Source organism: Salvelinus sp. IW2-2015, linkage group LG33, assembly GCF_002910315.2.
Source record: "Salvelinus sp. IW2-2015 linkage group LG33, ASM291031v2, whole genome shotgun sequence".
Lineage (NCBI taxonomy): Eukaryota > Metazoa > Chordata > Actinopteri > Salmoniformes > Salmonidae > Salvelinus > Salvelinus sp. IW2-2015.
Window position 1 is genome coordinate 17,125,730 of NC_036872.1, and position 13,070 is coordinate 17,138,799.

The 13,070-nt window shown below is 42.6% G+C and overlaps 2 protein-coding genes across 4 annotated transcripts in view; one reads left to right on the forward strand and one right to left on the reverse strand.

Annotated features, from left to right (window-relative positions):
• Positions 1 to 2,655, forward strand: part of bin3 (bridging integrator 3) — a 34,756-nt gene extending 32,101 nt beyond the window's left edge. The window contains exon 9 of the mRNA XM_023978636.1: positions 1,141 to 2,655. Coding sequence (XP_023834404.1) covers positions 1,141 to 1,287 — 147 coding nt within the window. The 3' untranslated portion in view covers positions 1,288 to 2,655. The remainder of the gene's footprint in view (positions 1 to 1,140) is intronic.
• Positions 2,650 to 13,070, reverse strand: part of acsl2 (acyl-CoA synthetase long chain family member 2) — a 30,116-nt gene continuing 19,695 nt past the window's right edge. For 2 of the 3 annotated variants that reach the window (XM_023978630.2, XM_023978631.2), the window contains 20 exons: positions 12,202 to 12,455; positions 11,408 to 11,534; positions 11,242 to 11,306; positions 11,024 to 11,125; positions 10,727 to 10,826; positions 10,428 to 10,606; positions 10,208 to 10,240; positions 10,056 to 10,107; positions 9,758 to 9,831; positions 9,400 to 9,477; positions 9,166 to 9,300; positions 8,932 to 9,066; positions 8,735 to 8,830; positions 8,547 to 8,619; positions 8,344 to 8,432; positions 4,770 to 4,886; positions 4,521 to 4,664; positions 4,323 to 4,424; positions 4,138 to 4,209; positions 2,650 to 3,605 (listed from right to left, as the gene is read on the reverse strand). In XM_023978630.2, the coding sequence (XP_023834398.1) occupies positions 3,465 to 3,605; positions 4,138 to 4,209; positions 4,323 to 4,424; positions 4,521 to 4,664; positions 4,770 to 4,886; positions 8,344 to 8,432; positions 8,547 to 8,619; positions 8,735 to 8,830; positions 8,932 to 9,066; positions 9,166 to 9,300; positions 9,400 to 9,477; positions 9,758 to 9,831; positions 10,056 to 10,107; positions 10,208 to 10,240; positions 10,428 to 10,606; positions 10,727 to 10,826; positions 11,024 to 11,125; positions 11,242 to 11,306; positions 11,408 to 11,534; positions 12,202 to 12,453 (2,166 nt within the window). In that variant the 5' untranslated portion in view covers positions 12,454 to 12,455 and the 3' untranslated portion in view covers positions 2,650 to 3,464. The remainder of the gene's footprint in view (positions 3,606 to 4,137; positions 4,210 to 4,322; positions 4,425 to 4,520; positions 4,665 to 4,769; positions 4,887 to 8,343; positions 8,433 to 8,546; positions 8,620 to 8,734; positions 8,831 to 8,931; positions 9,067 to 9,165; positions 9,301 to 9,399; positions 9,478 to 9,757; positions 9,832 to 10,055; positions 10,108 to 10,207; positions 10,241 to 10,427; positions 10,607 to 10,726; positions 10,827 to 11,023; positions 11,126 to 11,241; positions 11,307 to 11,407; positions 11,535 to 12,201; positions 12,456 to 13,070) is intronic. The other variant, XM_023978632.2, reaches the window with a different exon arrangement.

Sequence of the window (13,070 nt, forward strand, 5' to 3'; positions counted from 1 at the left end):
GTCTTACAAATAATAGTCTGAATTTGGCTTCTTTTCATATGTGGTCCATGTAGACTTACTGGGATAATTGTAGAGACTGGATGACAAGAAGGATGTTCACGCCGGAACGAACACAGTGATTGTGTGTGCATTATTACTGACATGTATTCCATAGCTTTTTCACCAAGCCACTTTTCAAATGAAAAATATCCACTTTACCCCCACATACACCGGTAACTTAATACTCATGGCCCACTGATGTGGTCTAGGTGGCAGAGTTRGCTATAAACACACAGAGGCCTTTCAAACCGGGTTCCTCTTCCGGTTAGCCAACTAAAGAGCTTCTGTTAATATAACTTTTGCTGCCACTGGCACACACATCATGTGGATAAGACATTTGGACTGAATTAAATGTCCTTTGATCACAGTTCAGATGTAATTAGTTGAAAATGGCTACATATTGTCATTTCTCTAGCAGCATGCATCCTGTGACAAAGCTCTTATAGTAGCATGTGGTTAACAGTCTTCTCCCTAGTCTACCCAGGAAAGATCTTCATTTTCCTATCTGAAATGGCCTCTATTTATTTTCTGTTATGGCCTACAGCCCATCAACGCCCATAATTGGCCAGCAGCAGCTATTATTTTATTCCAACCTCTATATAGAACAGAACAAACGTGCACATTTGCAAATAAATCAGAAATGCCCCCTTAAGTGCACTGTAGCATATGCATCGCTGCATGAATAAATATRGAAATGTGTGTGGGTTTCAAGGGGTTGTATTTCCCAGTACTTTCATTCTCGGCCCACTCTTKTGGAGTATTGTAATGTGATTAAAGTCTATTAATCATCAAAGTATCTCTCCTGGGATTCTGACTCATGAACTGGGGAAAGAAGCAGGGGTGGGATGTGTCAGGAAAGCTTTCAGCGAACACTCTATCTCATGTTCAGACTGGAAGAGAAAAGGCAGGGTCACTACCCACTGATGTTCTGGGGTTTGTTTTTGTTCTCCGGGCTCACTCCTTTACTTCTGAATGGCTTTTCATTAGTGGAGGTGAAGGGCTGTAGGACCAGGACCAGCCTCTGCATGTTGTAAGTAAACTGTAAACAGTTAACGTAAGACCCTTTCCCTAACCATTCCACTCTTTCCTTATCTCTTTCAGGTGGTGTACTTCACAGAGATGCACAATATCTTCAGTGAGTTGACGGATCAGATCGACCAGGCAGGGCTGACTGATGAGCAGAGGGAGAGGGAGAACGAGGCCAAGCTGAATGAGCTGCGTGCTCTGTCCATTGTCGCTGATGACTGAGAGAGTGAGAGAACACCAAGAAGGGGAAGGGCTCCCTCTAAACCTCTGGCCTTGCCTCCTTTCACACCTCAGTGAATGGATTTATCTTTTTCAGGATCCTTCTCACTGTGAAAATGGACCGCTTTGGTCATAGCCTAATCATTAATAGCTTTCTTGCACTAATCTCCTCTCTCTCTCTCCTTCACTCTTCTCTCAATTCACTCACCTGACCCTTTCCTAACATCTAAAAAAACACTGAGAGCAACTCAAAGCATTTTAACTGCCACATTTACCAAGCCATCAGCTAAATGCTATTATCATAAGCCAATATGTATATATTTTTTAAATCGTGTAATGAAACCGTTCTTCTAAGAACTAATTTGTGGTTCACACCATAGAATTACAAATAGTACTATAGATTTATAGATCTCTGTGGGTCACACCTTTCTTCTCAAAGCTGCATACTCATTTTGAATCCGTTTTCTAGTCATTTCCAAATCAAGGTATGTACCAAAACATGCATTTCATCAAGTCTATGTATAACAGGAAATTAATTTATTGAAGCAAATTGGATAGTACTGTAAGCGGACTAGAGGATGAAATGTGACTCGGGGTGGTGGGTCAAAAAGCTACATTAATTTGAATCGCTCCATTTCTGTGTTATTCACTATATTTCCCCTCAGGGTTTATGCACACTGATCTAGCCTGTGTATTGTGGACCAGGAACTTATTTGTTGAGGTAAAAATGATATTGAAAGTTACCTGTAGTATTTAACACTAGCCACTCCAGCTTCCTGACTATGGATATCATAAGTCAATGTCATTATTTTTCAGATCTGTGATGGTGCCTGTATAAAGGAGTGTCAACATTTTTCTTTGGCTTTTGCCTAATCGTCCCCTGCTTCTGAAAGGCTAAGGAATAATCTGACATTGTCTTAGACTGAGATGGTCCTTTTACCCTTCTTGTTCTTCTTCGCATAGGTTTGGAGGACTTGTTTTCCAAAACCAATGCTGTTGCTCCCTCTAGTGGCACTTACAGTTCATTGTTCATTTGACCATATCTACGTTCTTTGTCAATTTCTCATGTTAAGGGAAACCTCTTGCCTTTTCTTTGTGGACAGCTATGCACAAAATGCATTTGACTAAATTAGCGTAGATTTTTTTAACTTTTCTGACAGGCCTGGTTCTAGTTAATTTAACATTATTATTATTATTATTGAGTGAGAAACTTGACATGTAATCTGTTAAGAGTGGGTTTTATTATCATTTTTGTTGAGCTATGTTACCATCTGTTTAGATGTTGTTTTCTATGAACAATCATGCAATACATGGATTGGAAGAAGGGTTTCCTTCATTGTTCTTCAACTAAATAAAACTGAGTAATGACAATCATKATTTCTTTATTCAGGGAAACGTACAAGAATATTTCTACATTGTTGGGAATTGTTAGTTAAAATAGTGGCCAGTGAGCCTATTTCATCAGCATTCTTAATGTTTACCGCTAAAAATATACTTACCATTTACAAATTGACTATTTAATGGTAACTACATAAATGATATCAAGGGTAACATTTCACTTTAATCCCTCATATAACCTTGGATAAATGACGGTGGTCTGATTTGGAATGAGCTACTGTAACTCATTCACTGTTTCACTGAGAACACTAAACTGTCATATCTAGAATCAGAGTAAGTAATGTACACTTCAAAAGCAGCCTTCCAGAGGTTTAGATTCTCTATATTAATCAGAAGGATGGAAGTGTGATCCAGGAGGCCATTAACAGGCCCAGGTAGTGTCTACTTGCCCACTGCTCTCTACAGTGGAGCTGTAGCTATTTCTATGGCTAGGTTTTCTGCGTGGACAACATTGGAGCAAAAATGGTTTGGTCCCATTCAATGTTGTTCCTGTCTATGATATGTAAACAATGAAAATACATTTAACATACTGATGTACAAGAAGCAGCATGGTGTCAAACTGAAAGTGGAGTCAAACTGAAATTCCCCGAAACCGTACCAAACGTGTTTGATAGTATTTGAGCTAAGTACTGTAGGAATGTCTGTTGTTTTGGCTACATGCWCAGTTTTTAGTACTATAGACAGTGAGATCCAGCAAACTGCATATCTTTGTCTAGTGACAGGAAACATACAGTTCATGTAAATGTCAGTGGAGTGAGTGTATTACATTGATTTGAGGTCTACTAGATGGCTGTTGTGCTGTACATGTTTGTGATCTGTTCCTGGAAGACCCTGCGGATGTCCACTCGTCTGCTCTTCAGAGTGGGGGTGAGAAGGCCGTTGCTAACYCTGAACATCTCTGGATGCAGGTGCAGGTCCTTCAGCTGACAGTGAGGAAAGAGATGGCAAAACTATCAGTGTTGTCTTTGTTGTATTCAGTTTCCTGTTACACCATGTTTTATGTCTTCATATACCATGGCACCATTTGTTACAAGTACGAAGTCAATGTATGAAAGTATTCAGCTTCAAGGTTCAGCTTCTACCCCCAAGCCATAAGACTGCTGAACAATTAACCAAACGGCCACTGGATTATTTTCATAGACAGCCCCCCACCCCCCCACCCATTTGTTTTTTTACACTGCAGCTACTCACTGTTTATTGCCTATGCATAGTCACTTCACCCCTACCTACATGTACAAATTACTTATACTAACCTGTACCCCCGCACATTGACTCGGTACTGGTACCCCCTGTATATAGCCTCGTTATTTTATAGTGTTACTTTTTACTTTAGTTTATTTGGTAAATATTTGATTAACTCTTTCTTGAACGGTACTTTTGGTTAAGGGCTTGTAATTAACCATATACATGTTGTATTCGGGTGCATGTGACAAATAGTTTGATTTGATTCCTCACCTGCTCAAAAGACTTCAGCCCAGCTTCCTTCCCCACGGCTGTCATGTCTTCTAACACTGCTTTCTTCACATCCTGTAGTGAGACAAGATTTCAATTTGTACCTGTTGAGTTGATACAATCCAACAAAGGCACACATTGTAAAGTTGCAGATGGCCTATTGTGTGAGCTACGGTGACGTCACATACTGGATGCTGGCAGAGCTCCTTGTAGGATCCAATGATTCCCCTCTCCTTAACCCAATCAATAAACACTTCTGGGTCTGGCACAACAATACCAATCAGTTGAGACTGGAAACAAAACATAAAACAGTGTGAGAATGCTGGTATGTCCCAAAAAAAGGACTATCCTCTGATAGTGAATGTAAGAGTACCGGTATCTCATACCTTTAAGCTGTCACCGTGCACAAAGACCTGTAGCACAGGGACACAACGCATGTAGATGTTCTCAATCCTTTCAGGGGCAATGTACTCTCCCTGGGACAGCTTGAAGATGTGCTTCTTCCTGTCGATGATGCGAAGTGTCCCGTTCTAACAGGAAAACATACGAACACACATTCACATGCAAATGTATATGACTTGACTGACTGGAGTATCTAGTGATCATATTTTGTCCTATATTGTAACCCAGCTCACCAGTAACCACTGGCCCACATCTCCACTGTGCAGCCAGCCATCACTATCCAGGGCCTCTGCTGTTTTCTCCTCATCCTTCAGGTAACCCCGGAACACACTGTGGCCACGGATACAGATCTAACAAAGCATAAAGGTAAGAACAGTGTTAACCAATTTGTTCCCAAATTAACCCATTTGTTCCCAAATGTCACAATTTGTTCCCAAATTAACCCATTTGTTCCCAAATGTCACTATGCAAATCTTATGCCATTAGTAACAATAACATGTAAACCATATTTTATTATACACAGTTGAAGTCGGTAGTTTACATACACCTTAACCAAATACATTTAAACTCAGTTTCACAATTCCTGACATTTAATCCTCGTAAAAATTCCCTGTCTTAGGTCAGTTTGGATCACCACTTTATTTTAAGAATTTGAAATGTCAGAATAATAGAGAATTATTTCTTTCAGCTTTTATTTCTTTCATCACATTCCCAGTGGGTCAGAAGTTTACATACACTCAATTAGTATTTGGTAGCATTGCCTTTCATTTGTTTAACTTGGGTCAAACGTTTCGGGTAGCCTTCCACAAGCTTCCCACAATAAGTTTGGTGATTTTTGGCCCATTCCTCCTGACAGAGCTGGTGTAACTGAGTCAGGTTTGTAGGCCTCCTTGCTCGCACACGCTTTTTCAGTTCTGCCCACAAACTTTCCATAGGATTGAGGTCAGGGCTTTGTGATGGCCACTCCAATACCTTGACTTTGTTGTCCTTAAGCCATTTTGCCACAACTTTGGAAGTATGCTTGTCCATTTGGAAGACCCATTTGCAACCAAGCTTTAACTTCCTGACTGATGTTGCTTCAATGTATCCACATAATTGTCCTCCCTCATGATGCCATCTATTTTGTCTAGTGCACCAGTCCCTCCTGCAGCAAAGCACCCCCACAACATGATGCTGCCACCACCGTCCTTCACGGTTGGGATGGCATTCTTTGCTTGCAAGCCTCCCCCTTTTTCCTCCAAACATAACGATGGTCATTATGGCCTAACAGTTCCATTTTTGTTTCATCAGACCAGAGGACATTTCTCCAAAAAGTATGATCTTTGTCCCCATGTGCATTTGCAAAGCGTAGTCTGGCTTTTTTATGGCGGTTTTGGAGCAGTGGCTTCTTCCTTGCTGAGCGGCCTTTCAGGTTATGTCAATATAGGACTTGTTTTACTGTGGATATAGATACTTTTGTACCCGTTTCCTCCAGCATCTTCACAAGGTCCTTTGCTGTTCTGGGATTGATTTGCACTTTTCGAACCAAAGTACGTTCATCTCTAGGAGACAGAACGTGTTTCCTTCCTGAGCGGTATGACGGCTGCGTGGTCCCATGGTGTTTATACTTGTGTACTATTGTTTGTACAGATGAACGTGGTACCTTCAGGCATTTGGAAATTGCTTCCAAGGATGAACCAGAATTGTGGAGGTCTACAAAGAAAAAAATCTGAGGTCTTGGCTGATTTCTTTTGATTTACCCATGATGTCATGGGAAAGGCACTGAGTTTGAAGGTAGGCCTTCAATTGACTCAAAATGATGTCAATTAGCCTATCAGAAGCTTCTAAAGCCATGACATAATTTTCTGGAATTTTCCAAGCTGTTTAAAGGCACAGTAAACTTAGTGTATGTAAACTTCTGACCCACTGGATTTGTGACACAGTGAGTTATGAGTGAAATAATCTGTCTGTAAACAATTGTTGGAAAAATTACTTGTCATGCACAAAGTAGATGTCCTAACCGACTTGCCAAAACTATAGTTTGTTAACAAGAGTGGTTGAAAAATGAGTTTGAATGACTCCAGCCTAAGTGCATGTAAACTTCCGACTTCAACTGTACATACATACACACATATATATACATATAGTATCAGTCAAAAGTTTGGACACACCTACTCATTCAAGTGTTACTTAAAAAAAAAAATGTACACTAGATTCTTCAAAGTAGCCACCCTTTGCCTTGATGACAGCTTTGCACACTCTTGGCATTCTCTCAACCAGCTTTACGAGGACTACCACAGGAAAGGAAGACCCAAAGTTACCTCTGCCGCAGGGGATACGTTAAAAGAGTTACCTGCACCTCAGATTGCAGCCCAAATAAATGCTTCACAAAGTTCAACATCAACTGTTCAGAGGGGATTGTTTGAGTCAGACCTTCATGGTCGAATTGCTGAAAAGAAACCACTACTAAAGGACACTAAGAAGAAGAGACTTTCTTGGGCCAAGAAACACGAGCAATGGACATTAGACCTGTGGAAGTCTGTCCTTTGGTCTGATGAGTCCAAATTTGCAATTTTTGGTTCCAACTGACGTGTCTTTGTGAGACGCAGAATAGGTGAAAGGATGATCTACGCATGTGTGGTTCCCATCATGGAGGAGGTGGTGTGATGGTGCTTTGTTGGTGACACTGTGATTTATTTATAATTAAAGGCCCACTTAACCAGCATGGCTACCACAGCATTCTGCTGTGATACACCATCCCATCTGGTTTGCGCTTAGTTGGACTATCATTTTGTTTTTCAACAGGACAATGACCCAACACACCTCCAGGCTGTGTAAGGGCAATTTGACCAAGAAGGAGAGTGATGGAGTGCTGCATCAGATTACCTGTCCTCCACAATTACCAAACCTCAACCCAATTGAAATGGTTTGGGATGAGTTGGACCGCAGATTGAAGGAAAGCAGCCAACAAGTGCTCAGCATATGTGGGAACTCCTTGAAGACTTGGAAAAGCATTCCAGGTGAAGCTGGTTGACAGAATGCCAAGAGTGTGCAAAGCTGTCATCAAGGCAACGGGTGGTTACTTTGAAGAATCAAAAATATACTAAAAAAAAATTGGTTACTACATGATTCCATAAGTGTTATTTCATAGTTTTGATGTCTTCACTATTATTCTACAATGTAGAAAACCCTTTTTTGCTTTGTCATTATGGGGTGTTGTGTGTAGATTGATAAGGGGGATTCATTTTATTTATTTTTTACATTTAGAAGGCTGTAACGTAACAATGTGGAAAAATTGCATTTGCGAATGCACTGTATATAAAGTTAGAGCCACTGTATTTTCCCATTGGGCTAAGATATTTTCATATGCCATGAGCATCATGGATTCACTCTATTGAAAATGAAGGCATAAATGTAAACTCAACCCTTTAAACATTACATTTACAAAGACCAAATTAAAACATTTCACCAATTTGTTTTTTCAAACTGTTGAATACAGAATTCTGGTGTCAAATTCATCTGTAAAAGTACGCCTTCTAGATGCTTGTGGTCTTGTGACCATTTTGAGAAATCATCCGAAACTTCTCTGAATCATACTAGACACCTTTATAATGCATAATATGACTTATTTGTTGTTAAATACAATTTTAACTTCTCTAGAGCCTGTGAATTACCCCCACAAAAATCTCACTATTGTGACTAAATGGGTTTTAATATAACATACGATACTCAACAGCCAGGGGGATAAACTTTTTCTGGGTAACTATCTCTGACTCACTATGTTGTAAAATAGCACCGTAATACCATTATGCTTTTTAACCACCTCACCTCTCCTTCTCCATTCTTGGCATAATAGTTCATATCAGGGATGTCAACCAACTTCACCATTGCACAGGGCAGGGGAGCGCCAACATGGCCTGAGACACACAGAGTTTCAGAGTATAACCAACACGCAGACATGGGTATCACGGACTAGTCGTCTCCAGATATACTTGGATAGTTTCCCCATTGTCAGAGAGTCAACCCCTTACCTGCACTCCAGTCTCCTGGCATGGAGAAGGTGCAGCCTGCTGTGCATTCAGTCTGCCCGTAACCCTCGAAGATCTGCACAGAGCAGCAGGAACATTCCACATCATCAAACCTCACATACCCACACTCCCATCAGAAATAAACACAAACACACACACACTTAGTCTGAGCTCCAGGCAGGCATTCTCACCAGACAGCCGAGGGTGGCCCTGAGGAAGGAGAGCACGGTGGGGGAGATAGGGGCCGAGGCAGTCAGGATGAACCTCAGATTACCTCCTAAATGATCCTGAAACGCATGGAAAACAAATAGAATCCCATTACGTCTAACAAGTAGAGTTTTCTAAAAGGGGAGACGTTGGGCCACGTTCAGTGTGTTCAGTGACTGACCTGAATCCTGTTGAATACCAGCCTGTCCCACAGACTGTTGTTACGTACAACCCCACTGCTGAGCTCAGCCTGCTTCCTTCTCACTGCATAGTGCAGCACTGCCCGGCGCAATGGGGACGTCACAGAGCCTAAGATCTACACACAGACACGCATTCACACACAAGAGAGCATAGAAAATAAAATACTTTTTAAATTTTTATATAGTATGTTTGGTATCATAGGATTTGGACTGACCTTGTCGTAGATGCGGTTGAGTAGGCGAGGCACCACTGGGAAGAAAGTGGGTTTCAGAGTCTTAATATCGTCCATGAGCAGGGAGATATCCCCCTGGTAGAATCCTACCCTGGCCCCATGACAGAACATGGACACCTGAGACAGACGTAGGAGCATTTAAAGAACTGTCTGACATGCCCTGAGTCCAAGACAGACACATACATTTATTATTGTAATCAAAAGAGGGTGAGCTACCTGAATCATCCTCTCAAACATGTGGGCAAGAGGCAAGTAAGAGATTGACACGTCTTCTTGCCGAATAAAAAATGACCCCTGTGAAATGGAGAGAAAGAATTGATAAATAAAACGGTTACACAGTGGATAATAGAGGTGGCATACCAATTGAATATGCAATCTAGATTTTACAACAGCAATTAGATGTGGAGTGTATCTTTTAGAAGGAAAATAATGGGTCAACTATTTCTATTAAACATCCCATTTATCACAGGAACAGATTGAGATGGAACGAGAGATGTAGTGAGAGAAATAGAGAGAAAATGGAGCTAGCCATGAAACTCCTTCTGAATTTCAGACAGAGGGAGCCAGAACAGACCTCCAGGATCTTAATAACAGAGGAGGAGTTGGAGGCGATGTTGCCGTGGGTGATCATGGCTCCCTTCGGCTTTCCTGGCCAAATAAACAGAACACAGTTTAGTTTGGAGGAGGGCATTACTGCACGGCTCTGTGCAGCACAAGAATTCATCTCATAACATAATGAGAGGTTGTCAGTGGGCCCCCATGGGCACATCTCTAGTAGCGTGGGTWAATGCTTTAGTATATGATTAACATGCAGAGTAGTGGGGGTAGGCTACATGAGGACTCACACAGAGATCTATAAAAACAAATGGTACCTGTGGTTCCACTGGTGAAGCACACGACTGCTAGGTCCTGGGGTTTCGGTGGCTGRAACAAAAAGACAGATGAATGACAACAGGATCAAAAACAGCAGTGAAGCAACAAAAACTGTCAAAGAGACCTTATCAACATTCAGAGGAAAACTCACCATAGGATCTTTGAGGTTCTGTCGTCCAAGTACCTGCAATATGCAGGGTCATGTCACACTGTGATAGTCTGTGGTAATCAAGATGTCTTCTAATCTAACCCCATGGAAAGGGACTTCTCTCTTGTGTTTGTCATGTTGATCCAATGTCACAACTAAAGAAGCCGGCATCTATTCTAGCAATTCATCATCTTTACATTGTCTGCAGCTACCCTCTTCTCACCATGAGCTGTGTGAGTTCTAGGATCTCCACTCCACAGTTCTTGCCCCTCTCCACTATGGCATCACTGCAGTCATTAAAGAGCACCAGACAGGAGAGAGTGGGTGTTGCACCTTTCTCCTTATTCCCCAGAAGGGACTCTGCCTTCTCCTCCTTGTCACAGATCACCAGTGAGATCTCCGCTAGGAGGAAACAGCGACAATCAACATGAATAGTTATAGGCCAGTGGTATGGGAGTGTACTGATTTATATATACATTTCCCCATACATCAGTCTTTTGTAGCAGAGTATTCCAGCCTTACCCAGGTTGAGGATATGCACCATGGCCTCCTCTCCAAGTGTGTCATACAGGGGCACCACTGCCATAGAGAAAGTGTAGCAGGCCAGCTCTGAAATTATCCACTGCCACCAACAGAGGGAGACAGAGCAACACTATTAGAACGACAGATCCCAGACTCCTTCCTAACTGATGCTTGGTCACTACATTGCTGGAGTCTCTACAAGGACAGTGCTCTAACAGACAGGGAAGCCTTAGCATTAAACATCATGGCATTTCACTACATAAAAATAATAGGGAAGGAATGTGTAGCCTTCTGCACCTCTGGTCTGTTCTGGGCAAATATTCCAACAAACTGCTCAGGGTTTGGTTGGCAGCCTTTGCCCAAAAGCCCAGAGCCCAGCACCTGTGCCTGTTCAGCCACCTAAAACAGAGAACAATCAGACAGAAACAATAATACAATCCTTGAATAGAGCTTGAGCATATTTGTATGCTTGTATTCTCCTTGTAAATAGTAATAATGACCAAAGATCCACAGACCTCAGTGTAGGAGATCCACTGGTAAGGCTCCCCAGGTTTCCTGAAGCCAAGGCATGGGCCGTCCCCTGTGCATCAACACAGTCTCAGGTACACTCTGGCATGTCTGGTAAATAGTCCATGTCTGCTCCTAACGAGCCTGTTAGTCCACTGTGTCCGGCTAGCTCACCTGCCACCCTCAGTCCTCTCTGGAACATGTCATAGGCTGTCCTGGTGTCATCATAGTAGAACTCCAACAGGGCATCGTCCTTGAGCAAAGCTGAACGCCTCCAATTGGGCTCTCCCTGCAACACAGACTGCATAAAAACTCTCCCTATTCAGCTCTTTAGCCTTGTTTATACCGAGGGCTAACGTGTCCTTTGTCCTGATCTTATTTATATTCTGATTGTGCCCACATTGTAGCCGTGGGACCTACACATGGCAGTAAAATGTGTCTCTTATCCATCCACTGTGTCCGCAATGTGACCGCGTATCCTGGTCCCTCCCTGTATGCAAATTAATTGACAATATGCTTTCTAAATAATATTTTAACACATATTGATGCCATAAGTCAATGGCGTCACTTGTCAATGATTTTAGAGGGCGGGATAAAGATGATTTAAATGATTTCACTGTCCAGATCCGTCTACACTTGCAAGGTATCCAGACACAATGGTGTAGGACTACCTCCGAGGGTGGTCAGGAAGATTTGATCACAATCCGATCAATGCGTCTTAATCATCTACACCTGTTTAAAAATGTTGGCACAATCAGAATGTGGACAAAGGACACATGTTAGAACCAGGTATAAACAGGGCTTGGGATGTAATCAATGTTAATTAGTTATAACTGAAATCCAAAACACTATGATGAATACAACTACTATCCATAACACAAACGAGCACTTGACTGTTCTGAATAAATATAACCCGTACTAATCTCACTCAGCTGCTACTTAAAGCTTACAGAACATAATGCTCTCACCTGTACAGCGATAGACTGGGCATTGAGATCACAGGGGGGCTGCATGGGCCGACGGCGGGTCACCAGCCAGTATGCAGTGAGGGAGGCCAGAGCCCCTATACCCAGCAGAGAGGAGGGGGACCGAGAGAGGGAGGAGAGGGAGAAAGAGGATGACGAAGGGAGAGAGGGGAGAAGGCTCCAGAAGTCCTCCCTCACAGGTCCCCGAACCCCCCCACTGGAGTGAAGGGACTGTAACCACTCCTGAAAATGCATAGCTGTGAGAGAAAAAGAGAGAAAGACAAATGAGAAAGAATGAGTGTATTTGCCTGAATGAATGAGAGAAATGTAATGAGTGTAACACTGAAAGGGTGTCACATTGTCTAATGATTGGAGACCGGAGCAGGAAGACGTAATAGGGTGTTTAATTTCTCCACCCAAACAAAAGAGCGATGTGTAAACCTCCAAATAATACACGGGACGAGACCCGTAAAACAAGTGTACAAATACACGTAGCATGGAAGCCGATACAACAGCGCAGGTACTCACAGGACCAACGGACATTGTAACAGAGGGCACATATATAACATACTAATCAGCGGGAATGGGAACCAGGTGTGGGTAATGAGACAAGACAGTCCGGGGTTGGTGGTGATGAATCCAGTTCCGTGACGACTAGAAGACCGGTGGCGTAGACCTCCGGAGCTGGTGAATGAAATGAGCAACAGTACCGGGGGGATCCGTGGCAGTACCCCCCCCCCCGGCGTGCCGGCCTCGACCACAGAGGCGCGGTGCGACGGTGAAAATCCCTGGTCAGCGAAGCGTCCAGGATGTCCACTGCAGGAACACAGCATCGCTCCTCTGGGCCATACCCTTCCCAGTCGATGAGGTAC